The sequence below is a fragment of the Drosophila obscura genome, unplaced genomic scaffold (genome assembly GCF_018151105.1).
Source record: "Drosophila obscura isolate BZ-5 IFL unplaced genomic scaffold, ASM1815110v1 contig_75, whole genome shotgun sequence".
Classification (NCBI taxonomy): Eukaryota; Metazoa; Arthropoda; class Insecta; order Diptera; family Drosophilidae; genus Drosophila; species Drosophila obscura.
In genome coordinates, this window is record NW_024542867.1 from 3,206,753 (window position 1) to 3,231,105 (window position 24,353).

Sequence of the window (24,353 nt, forward strand, 5' to 3'; positions counted from 1 at the left end):
TTTTCCAGCGAATGCAGCTGTGGTTTTTCCCCAGGGCCAGCAGATTAACATTTTTTTGTACAGCTTAGTTCTATAAAGCGTTGTCGCTTTATTGTGGATCTCTGAATCGCGTTTTAGTGGCAGAATTTCATCTGAAGGTGGAGCAGGAAGGGTAGACCCGCAACTAGATATTTTCGAATATATAATTTTCATATGTTTCCGAATTCCAATCTCTCTGAATATTTGTGTTGTTTGTTTATTTGTTCAGAATGTTCAGGTTGTCGAATCTGGATCAGATGGGATTATTATTATAGCCAGAAGGAACAAATAATATTTCAATGGTTACGCTACACCTTTCCACGATGTTAATCGTTCTCGCTCTCAAACTTTGCCTCGTGTAGTGTGCGTATACAACGGCTCGTGTTGTGAGGAGTGAGAGAAAGACAGATGTAGCAGAATAACAAACAGATCCAATATTTTACAATTCCAGTAAATTGGTCATTAGGTAGAAAGGAAACATACGGAGTGCATCTGCTTCGATTTAAACTCCGGCGCTTACCTATAACTACGATTAAAATATCATCTATAGGCTAAAAGTATAGCCGGCTTTTACCGTTTAATATATTACACAGCCGCTCTCTTTTTTTGTATGTGGACCTTAACTGCTAGACTATAAATATAATTTTTCCATCAAAGTACCATTCATTAAGCTCTGTTTGCAAAAAACACGAGAAGGAACGTCAGAGTCGCTTCTGGGGACGCGACTCTACCTCTACCCGTACTCAGTCAGTATATATATTTTTGAGCTTATGATTTTTTAGAATTTTACATTTTACATTTTTTTGCTTCATTTACTATGTATATTATACATCTAACATGCAGATTATAGATGTACCATTTATATTCTACATCTCCTCCGCTAGAAAGCGCTCGCGTACATAACGAGGAAGAGTGTGCGAGCGAGAAAGAGAATGAGTAACAGGTCTCGGCAGGGGGAGGCGGGGGAAGCAACTGAAAATGAATTTCTTCATTCTGGCTATAATTATGATCCGATTTGAAATTTTGAAATACACTTGTAGCAGTGTGATATCACATGAGTCTGGAAACCAAATTTGGTTGCCCTAGACGGACAGACAGACATGGCTATATCGACTTGGCTATTGATGCTGATCAAGAATATATATGTATACTTTATGGGGTCGGAAACGTTTCCTTCTCTGCGTTATACACATCCACTTTTACCACAAATCTAATATACCCCTTAACTCTTTTTTGAGTACGGGTATAAAAAGCACCCCTCGTAGTAAGAATGTCAGTGCTCAGATCACTGCTCAGTTTTTTATACATTGCATTTCATTGCAGGAATAGTAATGTCTTGAAATCTGAAGAAATACTGTGTGGCACACGTACATAGCACGTATCTCTGCAGTTCCAAAAGTCACTTTTCACTCGTGATTCATTCGCTGAATCACTCACGGCATGTCATAAGCCTGTGGTGACTCACTGGCGAAACTCCAGATGAAATTTGTATGGGCATGTCCGCTTTTGTCACCCGTGAAACTTCATATGAAATTTTCACTGAATTTTCTAGTGATTTCACCGGTGGCTTATACGTATAAGCCATGAGTAATTTCACTCGGGACACTTCCGAAAATGTCCTATATGAAATCACTCGTGATTAACCAAGCGGCTAGAATGTTTTAGAATCTAGACATCTTTTTTCTAGCGAAACCCATGTAACAATTTAATTTAACTAACAACGCACACTGTAATCACTGAATCCACTAACCTGACTTTAGAAACACTGAAAAACTACTTTTAAAAGGAATAAACATCTAAATAGAAAATAGTACCAAGTAATCGGTTTTTCTCCCATCATCCCGTTGAGGAGACGAAATGAGCGTGAGTAGAAGAGTTCTGGTCGAATGCGGGTAGAGAAAACTGAAAATATGAGAGAGAGGGAAATCTATGGATATCTGCTTCTCTTTCTTACGTGTCTGCAGCAGTTGAAGCTGGACAGAATTTCATGCTAGAATTTCATGCCAGAACTGCAGGGATTGGGTTGCATCCGAGAAAACAATAGCACTGTGCTACAGTTCTTTTACAATTACGTTGTAGGCCTGGTTGAGTGGAACTCGTGACCATCTTTTGAATTTTTAATTATTTTATTTATGTATATATACACAAGTACCTTCATGTGTACCGCGATCTCCAAATTTCTCAGATCTCCAAGATAAATATGTGGTGGAAATTTACTGTTTTTTAATTCTCAAAAGATTTTCTGAGAGACCATTGCTTCTCGCCTTTTTTGCTAAAATTCGTGAAAGCATTACCTCTACAATTAGTTTTCGTCATCGAGGGTCTATTTGGCGTGACCACAGCGAACACCTACAACACATCCTGCTATCCGTGGGCACAAAGAGAGCTGTTCCTGGATGTGGGTGACGTGTGGAGATGTTCCTACAATGCATTGTAACCACAGTGCAATGTGGTTATGGCACATGCAATGGAAAGTTGTAAGAATATTTAATGAAAAGAAATGAATGTCGCCGAACGAAAGAATGAATACATTCAGAACTAACAGAAAGCCAACGAGAAGGAACGTTTGAGTCGCTTCTGGGCACGCGACTCTACTTATACCCGTACTCAGTCAGTATATACATTTCTGAGCATATGATTTTTTAGAATTTTAGAATTAAAAAAAAAAATTCACATTTTACATTTTTTTGCTAAATCTGTTATCTACATCTACATATATTATGTATATTATACATCTAACAAGTAGATTATACATGTACAATTTAGATTCTACATCTCCTCCGCTAGGGGTTGCTCGCGCACTGAACGCGGCAGAGTGTGCGAGCGAGAAGGAAAATGAGTTGCCTGGTCGTAGGCAGGAGGGGGAAGGGGAAACAAATGAAAATTAATTTCGGCAGTCTGGTAGATATGGTCGTTCTCTACGATTATCCGTTTTTAGTTTTATCGTATCTTTAAAATTGTGCCTGCCACAGATTTTAGTCCTTTGTGGGGGCGAAGTTTTGAAATACACTTGTAGCAGTGGGATATCATATGATTCTGGAAACCAAATTTAGTTGCCCTAGCTCTTATAGTCTCTGAGATCTAGGCACTCATCGAGACAGACAGACAGACAGACGGACAGACAGACATGGCTATATCGACTCGGCTATTGATGCTGATCAAGAATATATATACTTTATGGGGTCGGAAACGTTTCCTTCTCTGCGTTACACACATCCACTTTTAACACAAATCTAATATACCCCTTAACTTATACGGGTATAAAAACGAAAACATAACCTCGAGGCAGTTGCCACCCGTGCACATGTCGAGCATGTTTCCTCGAAACTACATATGTTTACATATATGGATATGTGTACTGGATATGTATACGTATGCAGTATATAAAACATTTCTGATATTCTTCGCTGTCAGCTTCTTTCTGGTTCCGACTGCCACCGAAGTGGGATGCAGAATGGCATGGGATAGTGCAGGGAACTGTCTGAATGGAGTGTTTGACAACACTTTAACTAAATTAAAAATGTAAAAGCCATTAGGGAAAGCATTGTGAGATGGGAGGAGCCAAAAGACTTCAATTCAATTGCGCAAGATACGACAATATTTGCTTTCTTCCGTAGCAGTTTTCGATACTATTTGGTTTCGTATTTTAATAAAGGTGTACTTTTTACTTAAACATTAGTGTTCTGACAACATTCTGATAGTAAAGAAATAGACCATTTTTTTAAGTTCTTTTAAAATAAGTTCTGCCATAGAAAAAAACCATAATTCTTAAAAAATTAAACCCTTAGTATACCGATAGAAAAAAGCCCTGAAATTTTAATATTTTCACTTAGATTTTAATATTTATACCATTGATTTTCATCCAAGAGTGGTTGTATTAAAATTGAATATTTTTCAATTAAATTTTGATATTAATATAGAAATATTTAAATTTAATATATTTCATATTTATAATATGTTTCATATTTAAATTTAATATGTTTCATATTTAAATTTAATATGTTTCATATTCAAATTTAATATGTTTCATATTTAATGTTAATATGTGCTTCATATTTAAATTTAACTATGTTTCATATTTATATTTATATTATCTAATGGTTATATTTTGCGTCGCAAATTACATTTCAATTCCTATGTGATAGTTTTAACTAAATTTGTTAGTTGTGATTATGTCCCTGCGCTAAGATTACATTTCAAAGGTTCCTCAGGAATTTAAAACTTTGTGATAATATGGGGTTAAAATTTTTTAAAGAAAGTATGGCAGAACTTGAAGTGGAAGTCGGTATTTTTTTTGCTTTTTTTAGTAGGCTTTTTCACCCTGTACTACGTCTGGTTGTAAGAACTTTGCTATTCTGAAAATGCATTAAAATAGGCAGCAGCAAGCTGAAACTAGTTGGGAATTAAAGCAGGGACATAAAAAAATAATTTAGAACATTTTCGTTAACCCAATAAATACAAAAAATATTTGATTTCATTTAATATGGAATATTTAAAATAAAAAGTTTTTCCTTTGGATTTTAAAAAAGAAAAATTTTGAAATCCAGTCATAATACTATTCAATTTAAATATGAAACATATTAAACTACAAATTTAATATATAATAGTTATTTTGAAGTGTTTTGTATTTAGATTAAATATGACCGTATTAAAAAAGCATTTTTAATACATTTATATTTGAATCAAAGTGAATTCTATTAAATTTTACTATGTTTGTATTTAAAAATGGCATTTTAAATTCAAATATGATTGTAGTTATTTTTACTATGCCTTTTTTCTATCAGTGATATGTCTATCAGAAAAGGTAAGTTGGGTTCGAAGCGTAAATAAAAAGTGAAATTTTGTCGACTAGGTAAGGTAGTTATATAGCTAGCAAAATAAGAGACAGCATATTCAAAACAACAGGCAATTACTTTTAAAAAAAATTGAAAAGAAATTGCAATAGCATATTAGCACTTAAAGTAAGTGAGAAAAGTGTCAAGTCAATCCGACTACGGCCACCTAAAAGGCCCATATTAGGAAACACTGTTGATGAGTAATTTAGTTATTATGAATTGATATTTTAATATAAACGAACTTAAATTCTGATTTATTATAAGTATTAATTTAAACTATTACATAAATCATCTTTTTCTACTTCGCAATCCAGGGAAAATGGTTTACTGTCTTCATGATCAGTATCCCTCCTTATTTTCTTTGTGATTTTTGCTTTTAAGTCAATTGATACATTATTTAAATGTAATTCACCAATAATTCCGTCAAATAAAGCTTTTTCATATCGATTTCCATTGATCCACACATCCAGTAGGACAGAATGATCTTAGTTTTTTACTCCACAATACACAAACACTTTGGTTCGATTTTTTTAAAGTAAGACATACAAAAAAAAAACAATTGAAAACAACAACATTGAAAGCATAATTCGAAATATTTTAATAGCAATTATATTTGGAATACCTTGACCTTTATTTTCCATTTTGTAGCAAGGGATACATGGTGTTGCTACAACAAAGCGCAAATGGGAACTAAAGCTTTCCGCTTATTTTTACAGACAAACAGCTGACCAAACATCTGACCTCTAACAAAAAAAAAGGGAATCTGGCCCATTGTTCAGTGTAATTTGTGATTTTGTGATTTGTCGTTCTTAACCAAAATCTATGCATAACATAATTATACCCGTACTCAAAAACAGTTAAGGGGTATATTGTATTTGTGTTAAAAGTGGGTGTGTGTAACGCAGAGAAGGAAACGTTTCCGACTGGGGGGCCCGGGCCGGGCTCGCCCGCCCGCTAGCTCGTGCCCAGAGGGCCGTGGGCAAAAGCCCGCTAGCCCAAAGGTATATTTATGTATATTTTGAAAGAGAGAAGGTAGCCATGTCCGATTCTGACGTATATATTCTTGATCAATGCAGTCACACTACTTGTCTTCTCAGTTAGTGCTGCGTCTGTCCGTCTTCGTCCGTCTCGTCCGTCTGTCCGTCTGTCCGTCTTGATGAGCGCCTGGATCTCAGAGACTATAAAAGCTAGAGCAACCAAATTTTGTTTCCAGACTACTACAATTTCCTGTGATATCACACTGCTACAAGTGTATTTCAAAATTTCGCCCCGCCCCCACAAAGGACGAAAATCTGTGGCAGGCACAATTTTAAAGATAGAATAAAACTAAAAACGCAGTATCGTAGAAAATGACCATATCTATCAGATCGCCGAATCTGAATTAGATCGGATCATAATTATAGCCAGAATGAAGAAATTAATTTTCTGTTGGTTGCCCCGCCTCCGCCAGCCAGAGAACCGCTACTCATTCTCTTTCTCGCTAGCACACTCTGCCGCGTTCAATGTAGAATATGAATGGTACATCTATAGTCTACATGTAAGATGTAAAATATACAAATAAATATATATAATATATAAATATAAAATATACAATCTACATGTAGATAACAGATGTAGCAAAAAAATGTAATATGTAAAATTTGTTTGTCTAATTTTAAAATCATAAGCTCAAAAATGTATATACTGACTGAGTACGGGTATAAGTAGAGTCGCGTCCCCAGAAGCGACTCACACGTTCCTGCTCGTTTTTTTCTACGGCAGAACTTTTTTTGAATAATTTTTTAATTTTTAAGCTTTTTTCAGAGGTAGCGCTTCTTTTCTTTACCTTAAACGACGCTTAATTAATGCACCAATACATAAAAAAATAGAGTTCATAGGATATAATTTTTTTCGACTATTCCTGAGTTTTTAGGTATGTTAATACAATATTTTTAAGGTTAGTGATGGATTGGGGTTGTACTGCTTTTTACTATTTCTAAAATGGTAGCTTGGCTGTCTTCCTTTGTCATTCAAATCAGATTCCCTTATGAGAGTCCACACATAGTCGCCCAACAACTTCCTTTTCCAAACACCTTGATACCGTCGTTCCATAGATTTTAATTGTTGATGAAATCTCTCTCCGTGTTCATCCCTAACGTCCCCTAGGCATGTCGGAAAAAAGTCTAAGTTGGAGTGCAGGAAATGGAATTTTAGTGACATGGCTCAAATTTTATCAAATTTCTTTATTAGTTCTTGAACGATATTAGCGTAATCATCACTCCTGCTGTTACCAAGAAAATTTGTTGTAACCAGTCGGAATGAGTTCCAGGCTGCTTTATCATCCGTAGATAAAATATTTTCAAATCCGTCATCTTTTAGTAGTTTTCGAATTTGGGGGCCATCAAATAACTCATCGATTCACCTTCCTTATCCAGTGCTTTAACCAAATTTTTCATTAGTCCCAGCTTAATGTGTAATGGTGGTAAAATAAGCTGCATTTTGTATGTTGTAATTTTCAATGTGTTTTCCTCCCGTTTTGGCCAGAGTTTTCTTGAGTAATGCGGAGTTCTAGTTCTACTATCCCATAGGCACAGGAAGCAGCCGTATTTTGTAACCACCTTGCAGTCCCGTCAACATTAACATGGCTACGACTTTTAAGTCACACGCGACCTTCCACTGGTGTTCTTTATATTTTATGTTTTCAAACAATTTAGCCATTGTTGGATATGTTTCCTTCATATTACCAGCATGGGAGATGGGAACAGACGGCTTTTGGTTTCCATTGTGTAACAAAACAGCCTTTAAACTTTCCTTAAGGCTGTCAACAAATAACCTCCAATCTTTTGGGTCGTAAGCTTCACCCAGTTGCTTGAAGAGTCCGAAAATGTCGTGGAAAACGCAAATCTAATCCTTCGTCAAATAAAATTGTGCGTGAACCAAATGACGCGTCCGGAATAGAGTTCTTTTGACATCTTTCTTCAATAAAGGGGCATCCTTTAAAAAATAACCCAGAGGCTCGGCTTTACTTTTAGATCCAGGATCCTCACCAAATCATTCAATTGTTCCTGTGAAAGAGGCTTGCAATATTGATATTCTCCTGATTGGTCATTACTTGAATCCGTTGTTCCATGCAACGAAGACAACATCTCCTCTTATTTTGCGTTTTAGTGGCGGTATTGCCTATAAAGGAGGAGCAGGAAGCGTAAAGCCTTGACCAGGTTGTTTCGGGTAACCCCCTTTCATGGATCTCCCGATTCCAGTTATTTTTAATGAACAAACGAAAAATTCAGAGCCGTGAATCTCTGGTAACTGTCCACAACATTTACAACCCAAATGGACATGAACAAGTAGGGCTTATATCTGAGATCCATATCCATACCTTGGACTCGGTAAAACCAAAACTACAGGTCTTTTTTGTTTCCAGCAATCCCATTTTGGCAGTTGGACCAGCAGTCAAAATTTCGGGAAAAAATACAGCAAAAAAAATTGTATCTTCCAGACGTTTAGCTGCAGCTACAAAGTGTCTGGATCGGATTTATAGCTGCATTTGTCAGCTTTTCAGAACTGCAACAGATATACGAAAGTTATGTTATGTTGAAAATAAAAGCACTGCCTCTGAAAAAAAACATGAAACAAATACAAAATTTCAAAAATTCTTTGGAAAAAAAACTAAACCATAAAAAAACATACTTTAAAAAATTTTAAATCCTGAAATCTTTCAGAAAAAGTCATTTTGGAAGAAAATATTCAGGAAGGAAGAAAATATTCAATTGTGGAGTAGTGTAATTTACATTTTAGTAGAGGAATCCACATTGTAGATGTAGATAACAGATGTAGCAAAAAAAAAAATGTAAATTGTCAAATAATTAAAAATTGTACATAAATCATAAGCTTAAAAATTGTATATACTGACTGAGTACGGGGTCGCGTCCACAGAAGAAACTCACACGTTCCTTCTCGTTTTATTTATAGTTAGTCTTGAGTTAATTGCTATTCTGCAAAAAATCCACGTCAGAGAACGGTATCAAAAAGTCGAGGAAGTTAACAGCTAATAAAGGCACGAGCTAGTACAATTCGGAGACAAACGAAACTATGTATGTAGCTCCGCATCATATTGTTGACAGCCCTTTACGAACGATTTAAAACACAAAAGACGCCCTCTCTCTCTATCGTTTTGTCATTCTGGCGTGTTCGCCTGTTTTTCTAAAACAATTTAAAACAGTAAAATTATGTAAATGGACAGGCCGCCAGCGCACCCTTTGAGTCGGCTATAGCCGATAAGCTGCCTGACCCGGCCACGCACATGAGACGAGCCGCCGACTCTGAGTGGAATAGACTTCGCTCCATTCATCAATTAAAGAGTAATAGACAATAATAAACGAAAATAACGAAAACAAACCCCAATTGACGATTCTCAGAGCGGTAAGACGGCAAGGAGCGAGACAGCACGACGATTCCGCGATCTCTATGGGTGAGTGAGTGAGTATACAGAGTGGCGCTGACAACAGCGGATCGGATCAGATCCAATCGCTTGAGAGTCAGAATCGAGTCGGATTCAGTGCAGTTTCGAACACGAGCGCGGCAGCACCAATGTCCCAAGATCGGTCTACACACTTTCTGGCCTGGCTGGCTATCGGAAGTGCCCTGGCAATGGCACAGGTGAGCGCCTATTCAGGCCTGATACCGCCGGATCCATGTAAGCGGATGTGCCATATAGGCGCCATTGGGAGAGTCCCACCCCATTTATCCGTGACTTTTATTGCAGCAAATCCAGGCAGATGCACTTATCGGGGCGATGTCTTGGAGTTGGGTGTCAACAACGGTATCTCTCCCTGTCAGCGCCTGATATGCAACGAGGACGGCTCCATACTTATAGAGGGGTGAGTGTAGAGTACTCTACTTGCCCATGAGTACAGCAGGCAAATGATAAGCCATACATACATATGTACATACATACATTCATCAACACACACAAATACACTGAGTCTCTGACGTGACGCGATCCCAACCACTTTCGACTTCTTGCGCAAAACATGAGTACATATACATAAATTGTAGGTCAACCGAGAAGAGATGGATGACATAGCAACATATGTATATGTATGTAAATACTGTATACAATACGTATGTACACGTATAGCGAGTCCTCCAAAAAATTAAGATTAGCCAACGAGGTGGGAAGACAACACGAAATTGACATTAACTGAATGTTTACCCCAGATTCAAAACGAGATCTCGACTACAGATTGAAAGTTATTGTTGGTCCATGTTTTCGGATGTCACCCCCTTACCAGGTTTTCAATCTCAATACATAAAGTTGTGTTCAATGAAATAGTAGTGCCGCACCTCATCACTTTCAAAACTCTTTTTGAGACACTTCCAGTTATCCAAATTGAAAAAATGATACCTTTTTAAATAGACTGGACTGTTACCATTAGAAAACCGAAGAAATATCCATTCATTTGAGTTCCATCTTCTTGTTTTACATGACATAAGCCAAATACCCATGAAATATGCTGTTCAATGAAATAGTAGTTTTTTTTTAGAACATTGAAAAAAACAACGAAACTCAAATAAAAACATATATTTCATGTTCTTCATGTTTCTTGAGCTTTAATATTTCGTTTTTAATCAATTTGGTTTTCATTGCGAACTTGCACCGGCCGGATATGGGTCATTAATCTCTTTCCAACGCTTCAATAGGATTTGAGCCAATAATCCATTAACCACTTGCTAAAACTTGGCTCTGGTTCACGGATTTGCGGTGTCAACAATATATTTGGTATTCCAGCATAAGATTTCGATGAGATTTATATCCGGTTGGACAGTTGGCCATGGAAAAACGTCGATCTTTTCCGATAAAAATCAATTCCTAGCGAGTTTTCCTGGGTATTTTAAGTCACTATCCTGTTAAAAGATCCTTTTAACATGAATTTTTCAACTGTAATATGAATGTAATGTATTCTAAAGTATACCTACATACACAGTTTTGCTCAAAACCATACTATACTCAAACGCCAGGCCAGAAAGTACTAGCTTATATGAGCTGGGCCCCATAATGCTCAGCATAGCATGCCCAATGCTATATTTTTCATGATTTTAGGTGGTAATCGGATTTCTGTGAATGCCAAACATATTCTTTTGAGCCTATCTTACCATATAATACAACTTTACTATCATTAGTAAAAAGTATTTTTGTCACTGTGACACAGGCCATTCCACATGCGTTTTTCCAAACTGAAGTCGTGCACCCATGTACTCTCATACCCAAACGCGGAGCCTTCAGGCACTTCTTGCATTGATATAATATGTAATCAACCGTCTACGAACTGTCACATCACTGACAGAGCGATTAAAAATTTTTTTCATAATTTTTGAGGATATTGAAGGCCTGGTCTTGCCTTCGACCATAGCCTACCACCCTCTAAAAAATATGTTTTTCGAATACAAAATTGATTTTCAGTCGAATTCTTATAGTAAATTGGGTTAAATATAATAGTGAGAGTGCATACAACTTAGTTTTCAATTCCAATATACCTTCTGCCTTAAGTTTTTAGTCTAAATCTTAGGTATCCTCTTCTGGTCCGAGTAATGATTTCTTCAACGCTTCAAAATCAAAAGTACCGCTATGTACAAAACTTTCTTTCATCAAATTATTTGATAACCAAATTGAGCTTACGGGTGGTGACTTGTTTAAATTAATTTGCTTTGTTTTTTCATTTTAAAAAATAAATTTATCCCAGCACTACTATTTCATTGAACAGCAGATATCATGGGTAGTTGTCTAAAGTCATGAAAAACAAGAAGATGGAATGCAAATGTAACGGAGTTTCTTCAAGTTTCTATTGCTTACATTCTAGGCTTTCCGTAAAGGTATCACTTGTTCAATTTGAAGGACTAGAAATATCTCAAAAAGAGTTTTGAAAGTAGGGAGGTGCGGCACTACTATTTCAATGAACACAACTGTATGTATGTTAAGTAATATAGCAATCAAACTAAATCTGAAATCTATCTATTTGTGCATATGATCTATGCAGATTGCAATTCTGGGAACTAGCCGTTAAGCACGACGGAAATAGGGACGTACGGACGGACGGACAAACAGACATTGGTATGTACATACATACTTATGTATGTACTACATACATATATCGACTCGGTGCTTATTGATGGATATTGATCAGAATGAATTTGCATTAGCGGGGACCATCCACGTCCGTAAAAAAAAAAATTAAAATATACTTTGCCCGATAACACTACTCAACAAAATTTAACTTTTTATTTACGCTTCGAACTAAACCAACTTTTTCTGTTAGATTTGAGGGGTTTTAAACTTTCTTAAATAATTATAAAATTATTAAAAATTATTATCATTAATAATTTTTGAAGCTCCAAATCTAAAAAACACGAGAAGGAACGTGTGAGTCGCTTCTGTGGACGCGACTCTACTTTTACTCAGTCAGTATATAATTTGTTGAGCTTATGATTTATGTAGAATTTAAAATTATTTTAAATTTTTTAGCTACATCTTTTATCTTTATCTACATCTAAACTGTAGATTATACAATGTATGTATATTATACATCTCCGCAAAGGTCGCGAATTGCACAGGGCACAGTGTGTGCGAGCGAAAAAGAGAATGAGTAGTAGTAGAAGGCAGCTGAAAATTAATTTCTTCATTCTGTCTATAATAATGATTTGATATGGTAATTTTCTACAATACATTTTTAGCTTTCTCGTATCTTTCAAATTGTGGCTGCCACAGATTTTTGTTCTTTGTGTTGGCCGAAGGAAGCGGGGCGAAATTTTGAAATATACTTGTAACAGTGTGATATCCCATGAGTCTGGAAACAAAATTTGGTTGCTCTTGCTCGTATAGTCTCTGACAACTAGGCGTCAAACAAGACGGACGGACGGACAGACAGACATGTCTATATCGACTCGGATATTTGTTCTGATCAAGGATATATATACTTTATGGGTTTGGAAACGTTTCCTTCTCTGCGTTACACACATCCACTTTTACCCAAATCGAATATACCCCTTAACTCTTTGAGTACGGGTATAAAAAGTTGGTTTGGTTCAAAAAATTGTGTTAAGTAGTGTAATTGGTGCAAAACTTGATTTTGGGAAGAAGCTGGTTCAATGTACATTCCGAAAAAATCCAACTGAAAAATGATTTCTTTTTGTTTTTCAGTTGCGGCAAACTACGTATTGAGAACTGCAATCGAGGCGAGCGCATCCACCATGGAAAACCCTTCCCGGAGTGCTGTAAGCTGAAGTACAAGTGCAAGCAGATCGGGGCTGCGCCCTTCTATATTGAGCGGGATACAGCCGAGCCGATGATGCAGTAGTTGCAGAAGCAGTCTGGGATTCAGATCACCAAAGCCGAGGATGCCATAGCTTTTCATACTCAGAAAATTTTCTAATTTATTTTTCAACTTCTGATATATGTACATATGTATTATCAATAAGCACCATGGTTTGTTTTTGTTTTATGTTGATATGTTTTGTACTCATGGTATGTGTGAAGTTAGCAAACCTACCTCGCAGGCTGGAGGTGGAGGTGTAAACGAAGCACCTTCTCAATGAAACAGTTTGCGCCCCAAAAGAAATCGTTTAATTACTGGGCCAGCCCGCTCATAAACAGCAATTAGGACGAAGCCCGTCCCACACAAGTGCTCCAGGAGGGACGGCAATACCCGTAGCATAGCAGTAGCAGTGCCTGTTGCAGGTTCAGTTGCAATGGGAGCAGCAGCACTTGAAGCGACAGCATTGAAAAAATAAAGCGCAACCTTTTGTCGCAAAGCGTTAATTAGTGCGAAATAATGAACGACCCCATGACGGCACAGACCTCGTGGCAGCGTGCACGAGTACGGTTGTAGGTATTGCATGTGCCAGGATTTGTTTGACAGCTCCACTCGAAAGCAATCAAGTTGAGCAAATTACTCAATTAGTTCAGACGCTGTGCGGAGAAGGGTAGCCTTATGACTCTTTTCTGCTCAGACAACACTATGCAACACCCAACAAAACTCTGACATCAAACCGATTTTTTTTTCATATCAGAGTGCACCACCAGTAAACTCTACAGATTTTATCTCGAGAGGTTTGCCAAATCATCCGAATAATGTTGTCCTTCGTTTGTTTTGTGCCTTTTAATTTGTGGTCTCAGAAAGATAGTTTTCTAGAAAGCTGTCAAAAGAACTATTGCATTGCCCACTCTCAGCTGCTAACTGTTTTATTGGTAAAGCCTAGGATTCAGCTCCGAACAAACTGCTTGCTATCAAAATCAGGGTTGATATTCGTATGAAACCGGGGCACAAACTGTGTGCTAGGGTCTGTACGGCGGGCAGTACTCACTTCAATGAAAAAATTGGCCAACAGATACTAGAAAAGCAGCCGATGGTATTTGCTGGTATTCGTTGGTATGTTGCTAGCCGCTCGAAAAATATATAAATGTTCCATATTCCGCCAGGTACAATAGCAAACACAAACGTAAACATTTCAAAATGAAATATTTAAACAAGGGAGAGGCAGCTGTATGAATATTATAATATATTTATTCGTGAAGGCTCCGGTTTTCACTTTCACAAAAAAAAAGTTATTTAATTTTCAAAACGAAAAGTCAGGCGCTCCGGCATTCGCGTAAATAAACGCATAAATAATTTTTTCCTAAACCAACCCCAATATTGGATCTGTAAATATTGGTCCGAGAAACAAAAAAATAGTGAATTCCTCCAAACAGCTGTGGCAGCCTGATTCGGCTATCGATAAATCTCTGTTAAACATAACAGAGGCCGTTTTGTATGAGCTGGCTCTAACGCGTGGGTATAACAGCAGACAATTTTGCGCATCTACATCTACAATGTAGATTCGACATCTTCTTGGCGAAAGGTCGCGCACTGCACAGGGCAGAGTATGTGCGAGCGAGATACAGAATACGTAGCGTCTGCTGTGCTGAGGGGGCGGGGTAAAATTAAGTTCTTCATTCTGGTTATAATAATAATTCGATCTGTACGATATTCGGCAGATATTCGGTATATTCGATATTAGGGCAGACGGACATGGCCATATCGACTCGGCTGGTGATGCTGAGCAAGAATATATATACTTAATAGGGTAGGAAACCCTTAACTTTTTGGGTACGGGTATAAAAATTCCACATAAATCATAAGCTCACATATACACTGACTGAGTACAGGTTTAAAAGTAGAGTAGCGGCCACCGCAGCGACTCATAACGTTCCCTATCTTCTTCTTATAGACTTGGGGAACTAAAAACGTAAATATAATGAACCAGAGGGCCGTGCCACGTTTCTTTGTGGAACATTTTGGTGGTATGGATGAGAAATGAAGAAAAAAAACAAAGCATTCTTTCAAAACTATTCATAACTTATTTCTGAGTTTTTTTGTGGGTTTGTAGATACGTAATCTTCATATCGTTTGCTTGCTTAGACGATATCGTTTTAAACGACGCCTAGTGCCACAGCGTTTTCAAAGCAGGGATGAAAGCATCTCTATACTGGAACTAATACTAGACGTCGTTCTTTCTTTGCTTACTCTTCTGTTTTTCTCTGTGTTCCCTGTTCTTGTGTATAATTTGGTGTTGGTTTTGTAACCTTTTTACATGTGTATGTGTGTTAATATTTTAAGAAACGAAACGAAAAAAACCAAACTCAAAATGCGTTTCAGCCGTTAAGGGCTAAGAACACTCAGCCAAATAGTCCGCTTTCTGGCCAAACTTTAGTGCATGCAAATTAATTTGGGTTAATCGACCCCCAACCCCCTTCGACTATTTATCGCACATATCACACACATATGTTTGTATGTATGCTCCAATCTGAATATCTGAACTCCTGGCAACGCCCCTGCTCACAGGCCTAACCTGTTTTGGGTATATCTTGCTCTCGGGCTTATTCAGTTAAACTTATAAAAAAATATAAAATAAACTTATAAATAAGACTGAATAGTTAAAAGTCTGACTATCAATTACCCGCCACTCGGAAACTACTATACCCCTTAACAATTAGTCGAAAATGATGTGCAATGCCATCAATGCATTACAACGTGTGAAAACAAGAAAAGACAGAAGGAAATGAACACTGCAGTATATAAATAAATGTGTGTGTATGTTAGGCTGGGCCAAAAAATCTTTTTCGAAATTTAAACGGGCCACCCCCTAGATTTGTAACCTTGAATTTAGTAGTAATTTACATTTCTTTATTTTATTTTTTAGAGGTTGCTGCCGAATTTTACAAACAATTTTAATTAAGAAAATTACAACAACAATTTTCGCTGAATTAGTTGGATAATTGGTGAAATCTATTGGATACATATTGATAGCATTCATATCGTCATTAATCAGTTATTGGCAGTAAAAAACCTGCCCAGTTTTTGCGAGGAAGTTAACTAAATATATCAACCTCAGCTGAACTTCTTGATTTTCCCCAATCGTTAATTCTTTAACAGTAACTAAAAAAAAAAAAATTTAAAATACATATACAAGTTTCTAAGTTTCAATATTATTTGAAAAAACCGACGAATTCAATTTTTTTTAATGTATATTAATATTAATATATTAATGTTTATTTACCCAAACATTTTTATTTTCTTTTCGTGGTAGCACACCCAAACATTAAACTACGCCGCCGCCCCCCCCCCCCGCCCCCGGCGGCGGGGCCCCCCCCCGGGCCCCCGCCGCCGCCCCGGCCGCGCGCGCCGCCCCCCCCCGCCCCCCCCCCCCCTAACTCTTTGTGGGGATAAAAATATGAAAAAAATTGTATAATTTTATTGAATAACAAAGAACAGAATTGGGGGGTGTCCCCTTGAAAAGAAATTGGTGTATCAAATTTTGGCCAATCCAATGTAATGTATACTCTTAACAGCTTCCGTTGCTAATACCTTTGGTATTTCTATTATTTTATAAGCTGTATTATGCATTTGTTACCTAAGGCATTATACATATGTACATACATATGTATGTATATATGTGGTGGTACATTTTGGTGGCACCCAGCGGGCTATTGTCAGCATCCCGGTAACTCTGGCAATGAAGGTGCTTTCCATTGGAAGGTCAAGATTTCCTGGTCCGTCTGCCGTATCCGGGAACGCAATCTCTCAACCAAGTGCTTTAAGAGCTTAGAGTGGGGGGTCACATTGCAGCGAAATGTAAAAGCACAGTGGATAGAAGCGGGTGATGCTTCCGTTGTGGAGCCGCGGACCACAAGATACGCGACTTCCATAATGAGGCCAAATGTTTCTATTGCGCTATCAAGGGCCAGCCAAATAAGCATGCAACAGGTAGCGCCAGGTGTCCAATGGCTCCCACAGCTCAGGCGAAAGCACGAAACAATCGTCATGCTTAGGTTCTACCAGATAAACCTGCTGCCAGCTACCTGCTCACCCAGTCGGTACGTGACCAGAGATCGGATGTCGCCATCATCATCATCAGCGAGCCATACAGATCCCTAACAGATGGCTGTTGGGTCGTGTGCTAAACTGCTAAATTTCAACACGGATACTGGCACTCAATTCCACAGCGCTTCGAAAGGCGTCCCTCAAGGATCGGTGATGGGCCCACTGCTATGAGGCTCGGCTTGCACTTCGCGGACGACGTGGCACTCTCGGTAGTGGCAAAGCACTTGCACGCGGCAGAGGCAAATTGCAACGCGGCTATCAAACTGATCGCAGACTGGCTACTGACTGAGGCAGTGCTGGTTAGCACTCGTGCGTTGGTGGAGACAGCGCACATTCGGATTGGAGTTCGCTGCGGACCAGCGTCGTTCGCTCAGGCATTAACATACGCTGGCCGGAAAGCGCTAAAGTCGCCAGCTACACCACGGGCGTGAAGTCCATCCACCGTCTCTGCGCGCTCCGGATCTGCTGTGGTTTTCGGACCATTTCAGATGACGCTGTGCTGGTCATCGCAGGAGTATTCCCAATCGACATGCTAATCATCGAGGAGAGGAACGTGGCATTGGCGACTCGTGCAGGAGTCGAACGGAAGGCAGCGCGAGAGCAGGCTAGAGAGGAGAGCCTCAGTGTCTGGCAAAGTCGCTGGGACAGCTCGGAAAACGGTCGGTGGACCCACCGCCTCATCCCAGATTCGAGAACCTGGACTAACAGGGGCCACGGTGCGGTTAATTTCTACACCACACAACTGCTCAGTGGACACGGCTGCTTCGCCTAGCACCTGTGCAGATTTGGCCACGACGATTCTCCACACTGCAGAAGACGCTGCGCTTACCATATTTGTATGCGGGCGCTTCGATAGCATCAGGAGCGAACTAAGGCGAGCGGCTGGCAGGGGTTTGTCACTTAGCAACCTGGTGGAAGTTGGTGGGAGACGTCACGATATGGACGGCAGTGAGCAAAGGAAAAAAAAACATACATATTATGTACATATGAACATACAGTAGAGTCTCACATATTAGAACTCTCACAAATTCGACTTGTCCAGAAATTAGAGTCGGCCATTTTAATGTATTACACTGAAGGTCAAATAATATTAAAAAAATAAAAAATATTAAATTGATAAACAAAATTGTCTTTGCATTTTTACGTACACACATACATATATGTACATATGAATTTGATCATTTTGAGTAAAAAATTTGATTTTTTGAGAATTATAAAACCACCCAAAGAACAAAGTGGCTCTAGTTTGTGAGAGTCTACTGTATCTTGATTTGGATTAGTCTTATATCCTTTTGGATATATAGTCTTTTGGCGCTTCTTATAAATATCTCTTTCTTATTAATATTGGGCGAATTCCTTGCTTGGCTGTGGCTGCCTCTCAATATATATTTTTCTGTCATCGCGTAGCAGTTTTAATATCCAATTTGTCACATTCAGGGGAAACGGGACTTGTGAGAACTTTTACCTGGCAATCGCTAGGTACCGTTGCCGTGATAGTTGCGGCAAAGACAGAAGCATCCAGGATCCTGGGAAAGGGAGGGAAGCGAGAGCGAGACCCCTTTGCCCTTAGCCAACTTAATGTAAAGGGTTCACGCACACAAAGCGATGGGAGCCGTGGAGAAAACACCAGAGAGAGAGAAAGTTAGAGAGAAGAGTATGGGCTTGTATTATGACAAGCTCATCAAAATTCAATCAATTGTGTCAGTTAGGGGTAAACTTTTAAGTAAAAGCGCTGATCCCAGGAAAATTTGGATTTAAAGCGAGTGGTCAAGCCGCACAGTGCTGGCACGGGCACGGGCACGGGCACGGATAACGTTAAATTAAATTTTAAAACACCCTGTACCAATATCATCCCCCAAAACGAATTTAAGCTGCCTTGTCCTGCACTTCTTCCAACAGCGTAGTCAGCGGCGCATAACCAACGAACCACTTAATCATGTCAGCATATTAATTCCATTGGCGACGCCGCCACGGGTAATAAAATTAAATCCTCGCAGTGCGCTGCAGCGGCTCGGCTCAAAGCTCAAAGAACACCTTTCCATCCCATTCGCAGTGAAAAACTCCAACAGTCGAAATCAATGGTAAGCGCTCACCTTGAAGGCAGCCGCAGTCCAACCCTCCCCTTCTCGCTCCGCCGGCATAATCTGAAAAAAAGCCAAAGGAGTGGAGCAACAAGGAACATGAATAAATGTGCCTGCCGGGCAACAGCGAATACAGCATACCCTGCAGGCTGAGATGAGCAGAACAATTTGCATCTGCGATGCCGGTCCGAGATTAAATTGATCAACAAATTGAATCGACACAAAAATGAATTTGTATCAAAAATAATATGAGTGGTAATTTACATGTATCTTTTAGACCCATCAATTTTATTGATAAGTATGGAGTTTCAACCAGACCTACTACCTAATTTAGGTCTTGTGCAAACACACAAACACACATTACACACAGTGGAATGGTCGTGAAGGTCGCGGTGGAATTAAATATACCCCTTCGCTGTGCAGAGCAACAAGAAAGCCAGAACAGCTTATATGCATATGCAAATATTTTATTTATTTTCAATTCTTCTTCGGCTAACGGGAAACCAGCCAGGTAATCGATCTATGTGAGGCTATTTACAATTTCTGATTTACCCCGCCCACAGCCATACTTTTGGCCTTTCGGCTTTGGCTAAAAATTCCCTTCAGCTCCAAAAGTCACTTTTCACTCGTGATTCATTCGGTGAATCACTCACGGCATGTCCTCAGCCTATGGTGACTCACTGGCGAAACTCCAGATGAAATTTGTATGGGCATGTCCGCTTTTCTCACTCGTGAAACTTCATATGAAATTTTCACTGAATTTTCTAGTGATTTCTCCAATGGCTTACAGGTATAAGCCAAGAGTGAAATCACTCGTGACATGCCACTGACGCGACTCTACTTTTATACCCGTACTCAGTCAGTATATAAATTTTTGAGCTTAAGATTTATGTAGAACTTTTAATTATTTTACATTTTACATTTTTTTGCTACATCTGCTATCAACATCTACATCTACAATCTCGATCCACATCTGAAATGTAGATTATACATACACAATGTAGATTTAATACTTCTCCGCAGAGGTCGTGCATTTTTTTATTTCTATATTCTTTCTTTATTCTGGCTATAATAATGATGCGATATATACCAGATTCGGCAATCTGATAGATATGGTCATTTTCTATGATACTGATACTTTTTCTATCTTCAAAATTGTGGCTGCCACAGATTTTCGTCCTTTGTGGGGGCGGAAGGGGCCGGGGCGAAGTTTTGCAATAAACTTGTAGCAGTGTGATATCACATGAGTCTAGAGACCAAATTTGGTTGTTTTATCTCTTATAGTCTCTGAGAACTAGGCGCTCATCGAGACGGACAGACGTACGGGCAGATATAAATGGCCATATCGGATGGGCCATTGATGCTGATCAAGAATATAAATACTTTATGGGGTCGGAAAAGTTTCCTTCTCTGCGTTGCACACATCCGCTTTTACCACAAATCTAATATTAAGGGGTATATAAGTAGAAAAACATAAAAACAAGCAAACGAAATCGACACCATAGAAGCAGTGCACAGCGTCACGGCCTAGTAAAAAGTTAGCTAAAAAAAAAAAGTAATTGACGTCAACGAATCTTTTCGGCATGGATTTATTTAATACATTCGGACCAATTTAAATCAGATGCAAGCAGATTAACACGAGTCGGAATTTGGAAGCCGACCAAGTTCAGCAATTGGGCAAAATATACTTAAGACATGCCTATCTTCAAATGGAAAATGCTTCTTTTTCAAAGATGAAATTTTATATTTGGGTCGCAGAATCAGCCAAAAGGGGATTCTTCCAGACAGCTCTGGCTTAGGCTTAAAACCTTGCCCCCCCCTTGGGCTAAATTACTTTCAACTTTTTTCCAAGCTACTCTCAGCTGGCTTCGCTTCTGAACCAGCGATGCCTCTTAATTTGGTGTTGGGGTAGAAGGAAGTTCAAGTAACCGATCACAAGCTGCTTGCAACCATTTTCAACCATCTTCCATTGATGACTTCAAACAGGCTACAACGCTGGGCCCCCATCCTCATGACTATCATTTCGATATTCAGTATCGATCCACATCTGCACATGGCAATGCAGGTGCCCTTTCACGCCTGCCAGAGGGTACAGATCCAGAATTCGACAAGGAAGAGGAAGCTTGCCACACTGTAGAGGAACTTAACACACCGATTAATTCAGAAACCATACTCAAACACATGGACAACGACAAAACTCTCAAGAAAGTCATGCACTATGTATGAGAGTGCAGGATGTAGGATGTAGGATGGCCAGAAAAACTTACAGCTGGTAACGAAACCTTATTGCCTTACTTCAATCGTATGATTGCTATGCCTTCATAAAGAAAAGAAAAAAACGAGAAGGAACGTGTGAGTAGCTTCTGGGGACGCGACTCTACTTATACCCGTACTCAGTCAGTATATACATTGTTGAGCTTATTACATTTACATTTTTTTGCTACATCTGCTATCTACATATACATATACAATGTATATTCTACATCTAACATGTAGATTATAGATGTACCATTCATATTCTACATCTCCTCCGCTAGGGGTTTCTCGCGCACTGAACGCGGCAGAGTGTGCGAGCGAGAAGGATAATGAGTTGCGTTGTCGTTTGTCGGAGGGGGCGGGGGGAAACAACTGAAAATTAATTTCTTCATTCTGGCTATAATTATGATCCGATCTGATTCAGATTCGGCAGTCTGGTAGATATGGGCATTCTCTACGATAATGCGTTTTTAGTTTTATCGTATCCTTAAAAATGTGCCTGCCACAGATTTTCGTCCTTTGTGTGGGCGAAAGGGGGCGGGGCGAAATTTTGAAATATACTTGTAGCAGTGGGATATCACATGAGTCTGGAAACAAAATTTGGTTGCCCTAGCTCTTATAGTCTCTGAGATCTAGGCGCTCAACAAGACGGACAGACGGACAGACGGACAGACAGACAGACAGACAGATAGACAGACAGACGGACAGACAGATATGGCTATATCGACTCGACTATTGATGCTGATCAAGAATATATATACTTTATGGGGTCGGAAACGTTTCCTTCTCTGCGTTACACACATCCACTTTTACCACAAATCTAATATACCCCTTAACTCTTTTTTGAGTACGGGTATAAAAATCAAACAGTAATTCCAACCAGCCTACGTGCCCATATCCTGAAACTTCTACATGAGGGTCATTGGGGCATTGTTCGAATGAAGCAGTTAGCCAGGCAACATGTTTGGAGGCCTAACATCGACGAAAACATCAAATACCTTGCTCAATCATGCAGCATCAGCAAATGTAATAACCCTGCCCCACCACAAGAGTACCATAGTTGGCCTGCAGGCACAACACCTTGGGAGCGAATCCATATTGACTTCGCTGGTCCCATATTTGATGCTATGTGGCTAATTTGTGTAGATGCCTTTTCACAGTTTTCATTCGTTATTTAAATGTCGTCTACAACAACTCCAAATACGATCGCTGCATTATCCTCCATTTTCGTAATCGAAGGATATCCCGAAACCCTGGCCAGCGCCAACGGGCAGCTTGCGGCTGACTACTTTAAAGATTTTCGCAACCCTGCAGTACAAATACAAATACGCCTTACAAATGTGCTAGACGAAAAAATAGTCCAGGAGTAATTGTTTAAAATGCCTCCAGGGTAAAATCAAATTTCATATGTGTATTGCTTTATAAAAATCAGAACATAACTCAGAAGTTAGTTCAGAAAATATTACCTTCCGTGGCAAAATATTTTTTTTTTTTATATCATTTCAGGAGCATTGGTGTTATTAACCCGATCAAGTCGGTTAAGGAAGGCCTTACAGATAATTAAAAATAATTAAATCAATGAAAAATCTAGAAAATCTGTGTAAAATAAATATATTTATTTTTATTTGAATGAAGTGTTTAAAGAAATTTTTGGGTGGCTTTCACATATGAAATTATCCGTGAAATACCGTTAAATTTAATGAGAAGTCTCACAGGTGATTTCATATAGGACATTTCAAAAGAGTCACGAGTGATTTCACATTTTCGGAAGTTTCCCCAGTGAAATCACTCGGGCTGTCCCCAGTGAAATCACTCGCGGCATGTCACCAGTGAAATCACTCGCGGCATGTCCCGTACAAGCCACCGGTGAAATCACTAGAAAATTCAGTGACAATTTCATATGAAGTTTCACGAGTGACAAAAGCGGACATGTCCATACAAATTTCATCTGGAGTTTTACCAGTGAGTCACCAGTGGCAGAGGACATGCCATGAGTGATTCACTGAATGAATCACGAGTGAAAAGTGACTTTTGGAACTGCAGGGAAGCTACATGCCATCAAGCACATCACTACAGCACCGTTTCACCCACCCACCAGGAATTCTACGTCAAAATTAATTGGCAAGATGGGCTTCCAGTTCCAGCAGCAGTAACGAAGTATCTCGCTTCCCATATGTTCACCCCCAACGCACAAGCAAAAACTCCAGCTAAGTTAATTCACTGTCGTCCAGTTCGCACAGTATTAAGCCAACTTTTCGACAAACCCGTCGAGATAAAGCACCAAATCTAAAAGTACGTTCCGAGCCAGAGGGTCTTCTATCGCAAGTCCAACTGGAAAAATTATGTGCATCGATGTGATGTAACTGGCAACTCTATATAACACTACTCGACAAAACCGAACTTTTTTTTCCTCAAGGATCCAACCTTCCAAAAGGTATTTTTTGTTCATTTTTTTCCATATTTTAGGTTTGGTTAAAGAATTTTAGCTCCAAAGCCTCTCCATAGATTTTAATGAGCGATACCTTAAACGACGCCAAATTAACGCATCTATACACGAAAAAATAAAGAACACAAGATATAATTTTTTTTCGACTTTTCCTGAGTTTTTAAAGTCAAAATTTCGTAAAAAATACCGCACAAAAATCATCATTTTTGCATTTCAATGCTTTATATTTCCCAGACGGTAAGCTGTAATCACAAAGTGTTTGGGCTTAACTTCTAGCTGTTCTAATTATCTTTTCAAAATAGTAAAGTTCTTTACAACCAGA

General features: G+C 38.9%; 1 protein-coding gene across 1 annotated transcript; it reads left to right on the forward strand.

Annotated features, from left to right (window-relative positions):
• Window positions 1-9,374: 9,374 nt before the first annotated feature.
• LOC111072142 lies at window positions 9,375-13,437 on the forward strand. Its single transcript, XM_022363816.2, has 3 exons — window positions 9,375-9,528; window positions 9,598-9,712; window positions 13,030-13,437. The coding sequence occupies exons 1-3, from the start codon at window positions 9,423-9,425 to the stop codon at window positions 13,184-13,186; spliced, it is 378 nt and encodes a 125-aa protein (XP_022219508.1). The 5' UTR covers window positions 9,375-9,422; the 3' UTR covers window positions 13,187-13,437.
• Window positions 13,438-24,353: the final 10,916 nt, after the last annotated feature.